At 40.4% G+C, this 14,873-nt stretch overlaps 1 protein-coding gene across 2 annotated transcripts in view; it reads right to left on the reverse strand.

Moving 5' to 3' along the window:
- The window catches only part of LOC132819490 (cyclin-dependent kinase-like 4), a 65,389-nt gene extending 57,426 nt beyond the window's left edge, over window positions 1–7,963 (reverse strand). For both annotated transcript variants that reach the window (XM_060831029.1, XM_060831028.1), the window contains exon 1: window positions 7,784–7,963. In XM_060831029.1, the coding sequence (XP_060687012.1) occupies window positions 7,784–7,951 (168 nt within the window). In that variant the 5' untranslated portion in view covers window positions 7,952–7,963. The remainder of the gene's footprint in view (window positions 1–7,783) is intronic.
- Between the last annotated feature and the right edge of the window lie 6,910 nt (window positions 7,964–14,873).

Raw genomic sequence — 14,873 nt, forward strand, 5'->3', positions numbered from 1 at the left:
CAAGAGGGACTACGCAGGTTGGAAAACCCGTGAAGCCCCTCTTTGAGTCCCCAGCGGACTGGTGGGAAACAGTAAAAGGGAACATCAAGAGGTTCTTCATCCTCAAAGGTGTTCAGGAGGCGAGAGAGAGGCGGGGAAAACTGTCCCAGCTCTAGGAAAGTATGCAGTACCTGCTTCTGCTGCAGACGATGGGGGTCAATGTCATGGAGGACCTCAAAGAGTTGAAGGGCCAGCAAGCCTCGCTCTTTGCCTTGGAGGCCTCCAAGATAATCTTCCGGTCCAGGGTCCGCTCGGTGGAGCAGGAAGAAACATGCTCACATTTCTTCTTCCAGAAGGTGCACAAAGAGAGCTCTGTGCTCAGCAGCCTAAAGGAAGAAGATGGCTCCATTACGTCATCTCAGGCTGACGTCATGAGGATCAGTAAATCCTTCTATGCCAGTCTGTATGACGTGAAGCCAACCGACAGCGCGGCCTCCCAGTCATTCCTGTCCTCTATCACGGAGGTCTTAGACCATAGAACACGCGAGAGGCTGGACCAGCCGCTATCTCTGGACGAGCTGACCGAGGCCCTCGAGTCCTTCGAAAAGAATAAAACTCCCGGAAGTGATGGCTTACCGGTCGAGCTCTATTCCGCTCTGTGGGACTTGATTGGCCAGGACCTGCTGGAGGTGTATGTCAGTATGCTTCGGGCAGGTACCATGAGTGAATCCATGAGGAAAGGCATCATCACCCTCATCTACAAGCGGAAGGGGGAGAGGGAGGAATTCAAAAATTGGAGACCAATCTCACTGTTGAATGCGGATTATAAAATTCTGTCAAAGGTAATCATCAACCGGGTCAGGTCTGCTCTGAGGTAGGTGATTCACCCTGACCAAACCTGTGCTGTGCCAGGCACAAGATTGCTGAGAGTCTCGCACTCCTCAGGAATACGATCGCCTATGTGCAGGACAGAGGGTTGGACGCCTGCCTGATCAGCCTGGACCAGGAGAAAGCTTTTGACAGGATATCACGCAGGTATATGAGAGATGTTCTCTCCAAAATGGACTTTGGGGAGGGAATCTGCAATTGGATCAGACTGCTCTACACCAACATTGTCAGTGCAGTCTCAATCAATAGGTGGGAATCAGATAGCTTCCCAGTCAGATCTGGAGTCAGGCAGGGCTGCCCTCTCTCTCCTGCCTTGTTTGTGTGCTGCATAGAGCCATTTGCCGAGTCCATCAGAAGGATGCGAGCCTGAGAGGGGTGACTATTCCTGGCAGCGGGGGCCTGCAGGTTAAGGCCTCCCTGTATATGGACGACGTCGCTAAATATCGCAGAACTCCTACAGTATGGAAGCAGGCCATTGGGCTCATCAAGTCCACACCGACTCTCTGAAGGGCTTCCCACCTGGACCCACCCCAACCTTATCCCTGTAACCCTTCATTTCCCATGGCTAATCTACCTAACCTGCATTTCCCTGAACACTATGGGCAATTTACCAAGGCCAATCCACCTAACCTGCACATCTTTGATCTGTGGGAGGATATCCACGCAGACACAGGGAAAATGTGCAAACTCTACATAGACAGTTGCCCATTGGCTGGAATTGAAGCCACATCCCTGGCACTGTGAGGCAGTAGTGCTAACCACAGTGCCGACATCATGCCACCTCATTGAAGACTGTTACCTTGCAAGTCTTGTCATGTTCAAGTCAAATTATTTCGTAATGTTTGTGTTTATAAATTTTATGAATAAAGTATTGTATTGAAATTAATCAGAAAGGAGCGAGCTGTTTGGTGAGGCCAGTGTTCTCACTGATTGCATAACCAGAGAGGTAGAGAAGGTTTTAAACTAATTTATAAGGGCAAGGAATTAAATAGAGTCATAGATCTGTACATCGTGGTAACAGACCTTTCGGTCCAACTTGTCCATGCTGACCAGATATCCAGTCCTATTTGCCAGCATTTGGCCCATATCCCTCTAAACCCTTCCTATTCATATACCCATCCAGGTGCCTTTTAAATGTCGTAACTGTAACAGCTTCTACCACTTTCCCCGGTAGCTCAGTCCATACATACATCACCCTCTGTGTGAAAAAGTTGCCTCTTAGGTCCTTTTTAAATCCTTCCTGTCTCACCTTATATCTATGCCCACTAGTTTTGAACTTGTCCACCCCGGAAAAAAGACCTTATCTATTCATCATACCCTTCCAACATCCTTACTTTAGCAGGGAGACCAGAACTGAACGTAGTATTCCAAAAGTGACCTCACCAATGTCTTGTACAGCTGCAATATGACCTCTCAACTCCTACATTCAATGCACTGGCTAATAAAGGCAAGCATACCAAATGCCTTCTTTATTATTCTGTGAACCTGGCATTCCACTTTCAAGAAACTCTGAACCTGAGCTCTGATGAAGAGTCATCTAGACTCAAATCCTTAGTTTGCTTTCTCTCCATGGATGCTGCCTGACCCACTGTGATCTCCAGCATTTTGTTTTCAGTTGAGATTCCAACATCTGCAGTAATTTATTCCCCCTCCTCTCTTGACCCCCTTTCTATCCTTCTGTGAGATATTGTTTTATGAGATGTTGTGTTATAGGCTATCTTTATTAATTCATTCACCAGCTTGTTATATTCATTAATACCGAGTTCCCGTTTATTCATTCATAACCCTTTACTAACCCGTTATTTACTATAACACGGTTTCATCCATTCATTCATAAAACCACAGTTCCGTAGTATCCAAATTTAAAAACAATCCTTTCAAACCCATTACTGCATTTCTACACCTGATCAGCATACAGAACAATACCATCCCCATCAAATCTCCATGAAACATTATAATATTAATTAGTCCTTACCAACCATCTCCTGGACCTGAATAGATTAAATACCTGTTAAATACCTTTTAACCAGGTCAGTATCCCTTTAAGAAACTGACAAAACAGCACTTGATGAAATTGCATGAAAAATGAAATTCATACCAGCAAAGAGTAAATAAATCTCACCACACAACTGCAGTAATCAGTTTAATAGCCTTTATTCTTTTATTATAATTTCTAACTTATTTAGAACATATAGGCCTAGTATTTTTACTAATATTTATTAATTTTAAAAGACAAAAGGGCTAACTATGCAAGCAGACCAGACAAAATCCCATCAGAAGTAGCAGCCAGCATTTAGCATGTTTTAACCCATCTTCTACAGCAGGAAATTGCCCACAGCAGGAAACTGCCCACGACGCACGAATTAGGGTGTTCATGAATGACCATGGGAAACCACCTACAATGTCCAGAGACAGGCTAGCCCCTCCTCACATTACTGAGGAAGAAATGCTGCAGCAGTTGCAGAACTACCTTGAGGTACAGTTCTCATTAGAGAAGACCCTAACCAAAATCTGGCAGAATTATAACAACACCCAAGGACAGTGGACCATATAGATGACATGAGACCAGTCTGGGGAAAACCACCTGACAGAAAAATAAAGATAGAATTAAATGAAGCCTTGGATTAATGGGACAAATTTGCCAGAGAAATGAAGTCATGTCCTGATCAGCCCATGATCGTGAAGTAACCCAACTTAAAAAGCAATTAAAAGCATTGCATGAACAGCTGCAGAGAGAAAGATCCAAAGAGGAAACAGCTTATCTTAAAAAAGAGAACAAGAAATTGAAGTATGAGATGACAGTCCTGTCCGTTTCATTCCCGATTCCCAAGCCCACACAGAATTTGTACCCAACCTGTCGAGACATCCAGGAAGTGATTTAGGAAAACAAAGCTATTACCCTTGGGAAACAGAGGGACTCTAGCAGTGAAAGCGATGAGGACTATACATTCCCGGTACTATTTTTACAACCCCTTAAGACGAGAAAAGTAAAGAATGAAAAAATAGTCAAGCAGATATTAGGGGATGGCACTGGTTCCAATGGAAGGACCAACATAACATTATGGAGTAACATATTAGCATGGAAAGAAGATTGATTGGCAAGCAATAAATAGAGAATATGCATAAATAAGTCTTTGCCTATTAGGTAGGATGCAATGAGCTGTGTCCCGCAGGGATGTGTGCTGGAACTACAACATGTACAATTTATACTATTGTCTTATATGAGGGGGTAAAGACATGGTAACTAAATTCACAGATGACACATAAATAGATGGTTGCAGACATATCTAGAAAGATTGAGTGACTGGGCAAAATTCTGGCAAATGAAGTGAAAATCTAAGTTATTTACTTTGACAGGAAGAATGAAAAATGCAGTGTATTACTTATATGGAGAATGGCTGAGGAACTATGAGGTACAGTGGGATTAGGTATTCTAGTTCATGAATCATAACAAGTTCATATGCAGGTATATATAAGACAGCCAATGGTACACTATCCTTTATAAGAAAGGAACTGAACTTAAAAGTAAGGATGTTATGCTTCAATTATAGAGGGCATTGGTGAAGCCACATCTTAAATAGTGCGTGCAGTTTTGGCCTCTCTATATGAGGAAGGATGTCAATGTATTGGAGTCAGTTCAGAGGAGGTTCAGTAGATTGATAACTGGAAGGAGTCGGTTGTCTGTTAAGGATAGAGGCCTTGCTTGTTTCCATTGGAGTTGAGAAGAGTGAAGGTGATTAGATTTAAGTGTATTAGATCCTGAATGGTCTTGATAATGTGAATGTGGAAAGGATGTTTACTGTTATGGGACAATCTATATGTAGGGTGCATATCTTTAAAATTAGAGATTGGGTAGAGATGAAGAGAACTTTTTTTCTCTCAGAGGGTTGTGCAGCTTTGGAACTCTGCCTCAGAAGACAGTGAAGCAGGGTCATATATTTTTAAGGCAGAGGTAAATAAACTTTTGTTAGGCAAGGGAATCATAGATTATTGGAGGTAGATAGGAATGTAGATTTCGAAACACAAACATATCAGCCAAGATCTTATTGAATGGCGGAGCAGGCTTGAGACTGATTGGTCAACTTCTGCTCAGGTTTCATGCATTCATATTTACATCTAAATACCATAATTTCTGGTAGTATTAATCAGTCTGAACATCAATAGCAAATATTACAATATAAAGTTTGAAAAAAATACTGGTGACCAGTGGGGAGGCAAATGTGTATTGCTTTGCAAAAATTGAAGCAATTGAAAATGCAATGTATGCTCTTAATTGCCTTCTAATTTTTTTTCATGGAGGAGGAGAAGGAAAACAGAGAAAGGCAGAACACAAGGAAATGGAATAGAGAAATGAGTGAGTAAGACAGCAACAAACCACCCGTCACGATGATAAATAATGTGAAGGGGGCCATGAGGGTCATAAAGTCAGGCAAACAAAAAAAAAGAGAAGAAAGTGGTGAGCAGTGTTAAATTTCCTTTTCCAGACTGGAGGACTGTGTATATTGAGGGTCCTCAGGAGTTGGTATTAGGACTACAGCTTTTTTAGATACATATTAAGGAGTGTACTGGACACAATGTAAAAATGTACTGATGACATAAAGGTATTGGTGAGGAAGATAACAATAGATCATATAGGTGGATATGAAACAGGCAGACATTTTAGTCAGAGGAACACAGATAGGCAATATAAAATGAAGAATATAATTTTAAAGGTTGTGCAGGAGCAGGGAGATCTGGTATATATGTGCAAATTAACCTGGAATTCCTAGATGATATTGTGAGTTAGCCAATGGCACATGGATTGCAGTGGTATAAGGCAGCTCACTAACACCTTATCAAGGGCAACTAAGAATGGGCAATAAATGCTGGCCGAGCTAGTGGCACCCATATCCCAAGAATTAAATTAAAAACACTACTGAAGTGGCAACAAATTGGAAAAGAGGTTATTGAGGCATACAGCATTCTGGGCTTTACAAATAATCATATAGAGTACCAAAGCTGGGAAGTGATGATGATCATTTATACAACATTGGTACAACTGGAGTGCTGTGTTCAATTCTGAGTACTGCATTTGAGAGGGTGCAGAAAAATATCTATGAATTTGCTTTCAAAGATGAGGCACTTATGTGGATAGACAGAAAAGCTGATTCTGATCACCTGGACACAGTGGATAATAAGAAACTGCTTCCATAGGACACTGATTTAATGTGATTAGCAAAAAAAGGAATTAGATAATTATGGAGAGAAAATATTTACGGAGCTACGGATAAATACACAGGAAGACAGCTAGCACAGAACACAGGACAGTTGTTCTCTTTTTCTGCTATAACTATTCTACGTTTTTATGAAAAGTTTTATTACCAAGAAACAGATTGGGAAAGGCAAACTGAACTAAAAGTAAGACTTGCATTTATAAAGTATCTTTTATTTCTAACACACATTTCAATGAACTTTATACAATATGTTATATTATAAGGAAGAAACTAATGACATTGTGGTAATGTCACTGGATTAGTGATCCAGAATCTCAGGCTAATGCTCATAAGAAAATCTGGAATTCTTTAAAACACTATCCTAATGGTGACCATGTAATGACTGCTGATTGTTGTAAAATAGACATGCTGGAGGCTGGAAGAACACAGCAAGCCAAGCAGCATCAGAGGTGAAGAAGTCGATGTTTCGGATGTAATCCACCTTGTTCACTAATGTCCTTTATGGAAGAAAATCAGTTGCCCTTATCTGTTCTGGCCTACATGTGACTCCAGACTCATAGCTATTGGCTGACTCTTAGTGCCCTCTGAATTAGCCCCAGCAAGCCAAACAGTTTACAAAATATTATATGTATTGATTGCCTGCATTGACTGCATGCAGATTGTGCATTTTTGAGCAAAATAGAATTTATCTGCAAATATAATTCTGCAAATACAAATTCACTCCATAGACTTATATGTGTGTTTGTGTGCATGAGAGAGAGAGAGAGTGTGTGTGTGTGTGTGTGTGTGTGCGCGTGTGCGCGCGCGCGCGCGCATGTGAGTGTATTGAGGTGAATTTGTATTTGCAGATACATTTTATTTTGCTCAAAAACACACAATCTGCACACAGTCAATGCAGGCAGTCAATAAATGTAATATTTTGTAAATTCCACTTTGGAACTAGAACTAGTCTGACTCAAGATTGGAATTCAGACAGACTCTGACCTCACACGTTTAATGCATTGTCTGAGCTAAGATGTCACCTTTTCATATAAAACCTTAAGTTATCTCGAGAAGGTGACTTAGAAGAAGTTTTGGGATTTACATATTAATGAACCGAAACCTAACATATTCTAAAAAATGGAAGCCTAAACAATCCAGGTGTGGTCAATGTGTTATTGCAGTTGTATGACACTGTAATCTTTTGCTATAAATACTGTGTTTATGATTTTACACTTCACAACTACCTGATGAAGGAGCAGTGCTCTGAAAGCTAGTGCTTCCAAATAAACTTGTTGGACTATAACCTGGCATTGTGTGATTTTTAACTAAATAATACTAACAGACCATTGAATTGGAAATTGCTTCTATTGTTCTTTTCTGGTGAGTTAATTTTCCTTCTTGCTTAATAAAGTTGAAAAGTGTTCTTCAGGATTAATTTCAATTTAGTAATAAAGTCCGATTTAAACAAGCACAATTGGGTTGGGGAAATTCTATTGAGTAAAACATTTTAAAAAAAAGAATATTTCATGATGATAAGAAGTGCAACTGTGTAGACATGTTCTTAAGTGCTCTGGTTGTGTATGAAGACAAATATTTTTTGCTATTACTGTTTCCCTAATGACACCAGCATCAGCAAATTGAACACAATGTGAAAAGAATGCATCAATGAACTCCTATTTACTGCCTATATCAAAGAATATAAAGAGGCTTTGAAGTCATACCTTTAAAATGCGGATCTCTCTCACAGCTACCTTCTTTATAAATGGATCGTCCTCTGATTCTATAAATTTCTTGATGGCAACAATTTGTCCAGTATCCTTGTTTCTGCTCTTGAACACTACACTGTAAGAGCCTTCACCAATTTTTGCAAGTTTTTCATATTTTTCCATTTGTTCCTGAAATATATTTGGGATAATTGTCTTGAGCGTAGCAGCAATAGTAAATTTAAGCGTAGTCCAGATTAAACTAAAACCACGAGCACAGAAGAAAATTTGATATCAGTGATACCATTTGATACCATGGTGGATGATCTTTATTTCAAACAGGAGTTAGTTATCTGAAAATGGAGAAAATAAATTCATATAAAAACCACTGTACATTCAATTATTGACTGTGTAACATATTGCAAGCATTTTATATGTAGAACATTAAAGTAGTTCAACAATTACCCACAAACTGAAATAAAAACAGGAACAGTCTATTCAAGTTTGAAGGCTATAAATGAATCTACCCACCACACTTTAGCACTGCATTCCAGATCCTAACCACTCACTGCTTGAAATATTCTGGTTCTTTAGCCTATCTCCTGAAATCAGTGTCTTTTGGTTCTATCAATGATGGAAACGCTAAATAGCAGATAACAAAGACTTGGGATAAATGGGTTATTTTAAAGTTGACAAGCTGTAACTAATGAAATGTCACAGGGAACAGTGCTAGCACCTCATCTATTTATGATCCTTATTATTAGATACTGATTCTACATTTGCTGCTAATACAAAGAGTTTATGGCATATGGATTGGTAGGAAAGTAAGCTATAAGGAAGATACAAAGAGTCCACAAAAGAGATATAAATAAGTTGTGAGTGATCAAAAATTTGACAGATGGAGTATAATATAAAATGTAAGGGTGACCACTAGGCAGGTGAAAAAGAAAGGTAGAATATTATTTAAATGGAGCAAGATTGAAGAATGTAAGAGCAATCTGGACATCCTTGTATATGAATCACAGAAATTAGCATGCAAGTCCAGCAAGTAGTTACATAGGTAATGGATGCTGGCCTTCATTGGAAGGGAAATGAATTAGAAAAGTATTGTTGAAACTGCACAGGCCAAGAGTACTGTTATCATTTTTTGTCTTCTTGTTGCAGGAGAGATATACTTGTTGGAAATAGTTCAGAGAAGGCTCACAAGGCTAATGTTGGGATGTAAAAGTTGTCTTATGAATATTGAGTCCATTTTTTCTGTAAACATTGTACTTTAGAAGAATGATCTGATTGAAACAAAAAAGCTTGAGCACTGGGTTTCAGAGTTTGACAGTTTAGATTAGATTACTTACAGTGTGGAAACAGGCCCTTCGACCCAACAAGTCCACACTGACCCTCCGAAGAGCAACCCACCCATACCCATTCACCTATCACTACGGGCAATTTAGCATGGCCAATTCACCTAACCTGTACATTTTGGGGCGGTGGGAGGAAACCGGAGCAAACCCATGCAGACACGGGGAGAATGTGCAAACTCCACACAGACAGTTGCCTGAGGCGGGAATTGAATCCGCGTATCTGGCACTGTGAGGCAGCAGTGCTAACCACTGTGCCACCATTTACTGGAGGCATAGAAGTGCATCCATGAGGCTAAGGTTATTATCTGGAGAGCACATTTTTAGATGTAGTCACCCTGCAGCTTAAAGAAGACCAGTCAGAAAGAGAATGATTGACCATCAGTCAGAAGAAGAGTGGCAGGCAGGCAGACAGGAAAGTCCCAGAATGCACCTCACTTGGGAACAGATTTTCAGAGCTGGAAATTGGCAACAGCGACTTTTCCTCTGGGGAGTAAAGCCAGACCCCAGCTGAAGAAGGGGACGGTGACCAAAAAGAGAGGGAGAACAATACTGGTAGGAGATTCAATAGTGAGGGGTCAGATAGGCATTTCTGAGGCCACAGATGTGACTCCGGGATAGTGTACTCCCTGATGCTGGTGTCAAGGATGTCACTGAATGGCAGGAGGACACTCTAAAGTGGAGGACGAGCAGTCAGAGATTGTGATCCACAATGGGACTAACAACAGATAGAGAGATCAGGTCCTGTGACAAGAATTTAAAGCACCAGCGAGTTGAGTATAAAGCAGGACTTCAAAGTTTGTAATCTCACTGTCGAAAAGTGCGGGGCTGGTAAAGCACAGTGGGTCAGGCAGCATCTGAGGAAGAGAACCACAAATCAGGAATGATGAAGGGCTAATGCCCGAAACATCAACTCTCCTGCTTCTTGGATGCTGCCTGACCTGCTGTGCTTTTCCAGCCCCACACTTTTTGACTCTGATCTCCAGCATCTGCAGTCTTCACTTTCTCCTAATTTCTATATTACTCACTAGCAAGTGGCACTGTAAGGATAGGAATAGGCAGATAGAAGACATGAATACATGGCTATAGATTTGGAGCAGGAGGGAGGGTTTTACATTGGTTATCACTGGATTTATTTCTGGGGCAAGTGAAACACCCGAATGGAAATGGGCACAACATCCTTACTGGGAGATTTGCTAGTAGATTTTGTGTGGGTTTAAACTGATTTGACAGGTATGTGGGATGTGGAGTAGAGGTACAGTAGATGATGAAGAAGAATGAAGTCAGCCTAGAAGTGCAAATATAATCAAGGTAAGGCACAAAGGAGCACAGCAAGGCTGGAAACAGGAGGTGATGGTCAATGGGTGCTTTTGTGATTGAAAGTCTGTGTCCAGTGGCATACCACAGGGTTTTGTGCTGAATACTTTGCTCTTTGTTATGTATATTAATGATCTAGGTTTGAATGGAGGAAGGTCGATCATAAGTTCACAGATGACATGTAAATTGGTGGTGTGGTAAATTGCAAGGAGGAAAGCTTGATGGTACAGGATGATATAGATGGGCCATACAGTAGCAATTGGAAGTTAATCCTGAAACGTATGATTCGATTCATTTTTGGAGAACTAACGAGGCAAAGGAGTACACATTGAGTAGTGGGACCCTATGGACAGCAGAGGACTTTGATGCACATGTTCATAAATTTATGAAGGGGACTGGACAAATTAGCTAAGAAGATATTTGAAAAATTTGCATTTATTAGTCAAGGCACTGACTACAAAAGCAAGGAGATTAAGATGGAGCTGTACATAACATTAATTGGCCACATCTGGAGTATTCTATGGTGTTCTGGTTGTCACAATATGCGATGGCGTGAGAGGGGGTGCAGGAGAGGTTCATCAAAATATTGCTGGAGTTGGAGCAATTTATCAATGAAGAAAGACTAGATGGATTGGGGTTGTTTTCCTTAGAGCAGAGAAGACCATTGGAGGAATTACAGTCCCGAAGGATATAAACAGGGTAGAGAGGGAGAATCTTTTCCCCTTAATAGAGAGGTCAATAACCGGGGGCACAGTTTTAAAATAAGGAGCAGAAGGTTTAGAGGGATTTGAGGGAAAAAGATTTCACCCAGGAGAGTAATAGGTATCTGGACCTCATTCCTAAAAGAGTGGTAGAAGTGTGATCCGTCAAGACATTTAAGAACTATTCAGATGAGTACATGAAACAACATCATAGACAAGGCTATGGGTCAAATGCTAGAAAATAGGATTTAATAAGATGATGTTTGATCACCAGCTGTTAAGATAATCGGAGAAGACTTCTTTCCATGCTGTTAAAACTCTGTGATCCTGGGGGGTACCAACAGGGCAGATCAGAGGAGAAATCCAGATCAAGGGTTCACACTTTCAAAGTAAAGGGTCTTCCAATTATGATTGAGATAGTGAGGAATTTCTTCTCTCAGAGGATCATTTTTTTGGAACTCCTTTCCATGGAAAGCAGTGGAACCTATGTCAGTCAAAGCTAAGTTAGACAGACTTCTGACCTACAAGGGAGTCAATGGTTATGGTGGTGCTGAAAGCAAAGCGAAATGAAGCCCCGGTCAGCCATGATCTTTTGTAAAGCATGGCTTCCTCATGATCCTATTTGTGTTGGTCTTTGAACAATTTTGATTTCTGTCCCACAGTTGATGCCAGATCTACTAAGTTTTCTCCAGCATTTTCCATTTTAATTTGACATCTCCAGCATCTGCATTACTTTGCTTTTGTTTCTACTCTACAGTCTCCAGACCCCTCATGAACTTTGAACAATTCCATTAGATCTTCTCTCAAAATTCTTTTTACTAAGGATAACAACTCAACATTCTCCAATCTCTCCATCAAACTGAAGTTCCACAGCCTTGAAACCATTCTTTAAACCCACTCTAAGTTTCTACATCCTTTATAAAGTGCTTTGCACAAAATTGGATACAGTGCACCAGTTGAATCAATGTTTTACAAAGATTCGTTATAGCTTCTTTGCTTTTTACTCTATGACTCTAGTTTTTTTTAAATTTAGTTTTCTTCTTCATGCTGTCTACTCCAATCACGTTACCTCCCTCCCCACTCTTGTTATTTCCCCAGAGTCAAAAATCAATGATTGGAAGGGAGTGAACTTGTGACTGTAAAAACTGGTACAGTTACTCTAGCTGGTCCCACTGCTGCCACAAAGATGACTTTTGATTACCAATCACATTGAGAGAAAGCCATGGAGGAGCAGCGAAAAGAAATAAAAAGGGAGTAGGAAATTGGGAGCAAGCTACGGTTCATGAAGATGTCTTCATGACCTTTTTAGCAATGGTGTAGCTAAAAGCAAAGGAGAAACTGCCTGGAAACTTAATTCTGAGCAGGGACCAAGATCTCAGTCACTCAGCTCTACACATGTCCAGTCCTGGCTATCACTCACACAGCCAAGATCAAGATGTTCGGCAGAGCTTTCACGTTTGCACACTGACAGAGCCCCAGTAAGTTTCTAGGATTCTATTTTGAAGGATGGTGATAAATGGAGAAAATTTGCAGAAGCATCCGTTAAAGGGAGAATAGGGGGTTTGGATTGGAGTCTGGTACCCATAAAGGACCCACCACTTAAAGAAAAGATGCCAGATCCCTAAAAAGGAGCTAGTATCTTGTAAACATAAACTTAAGTTTTCATATGCTTCTGAAAGCTAATCCTAAAAAAGATCTCTGAAATGTAAGCAGTAAATGTAAACTCTTACATAAAGAGAAAATTTACATCTGACAAAGGGGCATTGGATTCGAAACATTAACCTCACAAATGCAGTTATAAAGAAACATTGGATAGACCGGGGTTGATTTTCTTAGAACAAGAGAAGGCTGAGGAATAACTCAATTGAGGTGCACAATATTATGAGGATGGACCTAAATAGAGTAGACCAGGAAAGCAGGAAACTAGAGGCCATTTAGCTTAACACCTGCCCATTGGGAAAATGCTGGAATCCATTATTACATAAGTTAGAGTACTCAGAAAATCTCAGTGTAATCAGCAGAGTCAACATGGTTTTAAGAAAGTGAAATATGCTTACATAGTTTATTGGAGTTCTGAGGAAGTTAAAAAAAGAGAGTGGACAAAGGGAACAAGGGAATGTGATCGATTTGGATTTCCATAAGACACGTGATAAGGAACAGCATCAAAAGCTACTATGCAAAATAAGAATGTTCCCCATGCCCCATCAATGTTAGGGTTAGATGTGTTAGAGGAAATAAGATAGGCATAAATGGATCATTTTAAAGTTGGCAAGATATGAAGAACGGATTACCACAGGGAACATTGCTGGGATCTTATAATATGTCACGATTTTGATGAAAGGATCAAATGCAAGGTTGCTAAACTTGATGATAGTTACAAAGAGAACATAAAATCTCTACAAAGGGATATAGATAAGATTAACTGGACAAGAGAAAAAATTGGCAAATGGAATATATGTGGGAAAATATGAACATCCACTTTGGGACAGGACTAGAAAATCAACAAATTATTTAGATGGAGAGAAATTGTAGAACCTAAGGAACAAAGGGATCGAAGTGACTTACTAAGTGAATCATAAAAGGTTGGTACAAAAGTACAGCAAATGTTGAGGAAGACAAATGGAATATTTTCATTTATTGCAAGTGTTATGGAATTGAAAGCAGGGGTGTTTTGCTACAACGTATAGAGTGTTGGTGAGACCATGTCTGGAGCACTGTAAATGGTTTTGCTCTCCTTATTTAAGATAGAAATGCATTAGGAGCTGTTCAGAGAGGGTTCACTCCATTGATATCTGGATTAGAGAGGTTATTTTATGAGGAAAGGTTGGAAGGCTAAGCCTTTATCCATTGAAATATATAAAGAGAAGAGATGTCATTTTATTGGAACATACAACATCCTGAGGGACAGGGTTTTTTATTCTTATAATGGGGTTTGAACGTGTCAAATAAGGCTGGCAATTGTTGCCTATGCCTAGATGTCTTTGAACCAACTGGCTTTCTAGGCCATTTCAGAGGATTACTAAGAATCAAACACATTCCTGCAAGTCTGGAGTCACATATAGGGCAGACTAGGTAAGCACATCAGCTTGGAGAAGGTGAGGACCGCAGATGCTGGAGATAAGAGTGTGTGTTGGAAAAGCACAGCAGGTCAGGCAGCATCCGAGGAGCAAGAGCATGAGCCCTTCATCAGGAATGAGGCACATCAGGGGCCTTCATCAGGAAAGCACATCAGCTTTCCTTCCCTAAGCGATATTAGTTTACAACAATCGACAATGGTTACATAGCGCAATTAGACTATATTTTAATTCCAGATTTGTGGAATTCTAATTTCATCATCTGCCTTGATGGATTTTAACCCATGGTCCCAGAACATAGCCTTGGTCGCTGGATTACTAGTCCACTGATATTATGACCAAGCCACCGTCTCCCCCATCTTATTTTTACATATTTGATAATGGAATATGGACATTGCTGACTAGGCCAGCATTTATCTGCCTAATTCCTAATTGCTCAGCAGGCAGAAAAGAGTCAAGCATATTGTTGAGGATCTGGATTCACATTTAGGCCAGACCAGGTAAGGATGGCAGCTTTCCTTCTCAAAAGGACATGAATAAACCAGATCAGTATGATGGGTGGATGCTGGAAGGCATTTCCCCCTATAGGAGTGAGTAGAACCAGCGGACATGAGGGAGCTCCCATTTAAGATGGAGATGAAGAATTATTTTGAGGGTCACG

The sequence above is a fragment of the Hemiscyllium ocellatum genome, chromosome 10, assembly GCF_020745735.1.
Source record: "Hemiscyllium ocellatum isolate sHemOce1 chromosome 10, sHemOce1.pat.X.cur, whole genome shotgun sequence".
Lineage (NCBI taxonomy): Eukaryota > Metazoa > Chordata > Chondrichthyes > Orectolobiformes > Hemiscylliidae > Hemiscyllium > Hemiscyllium ocellatum.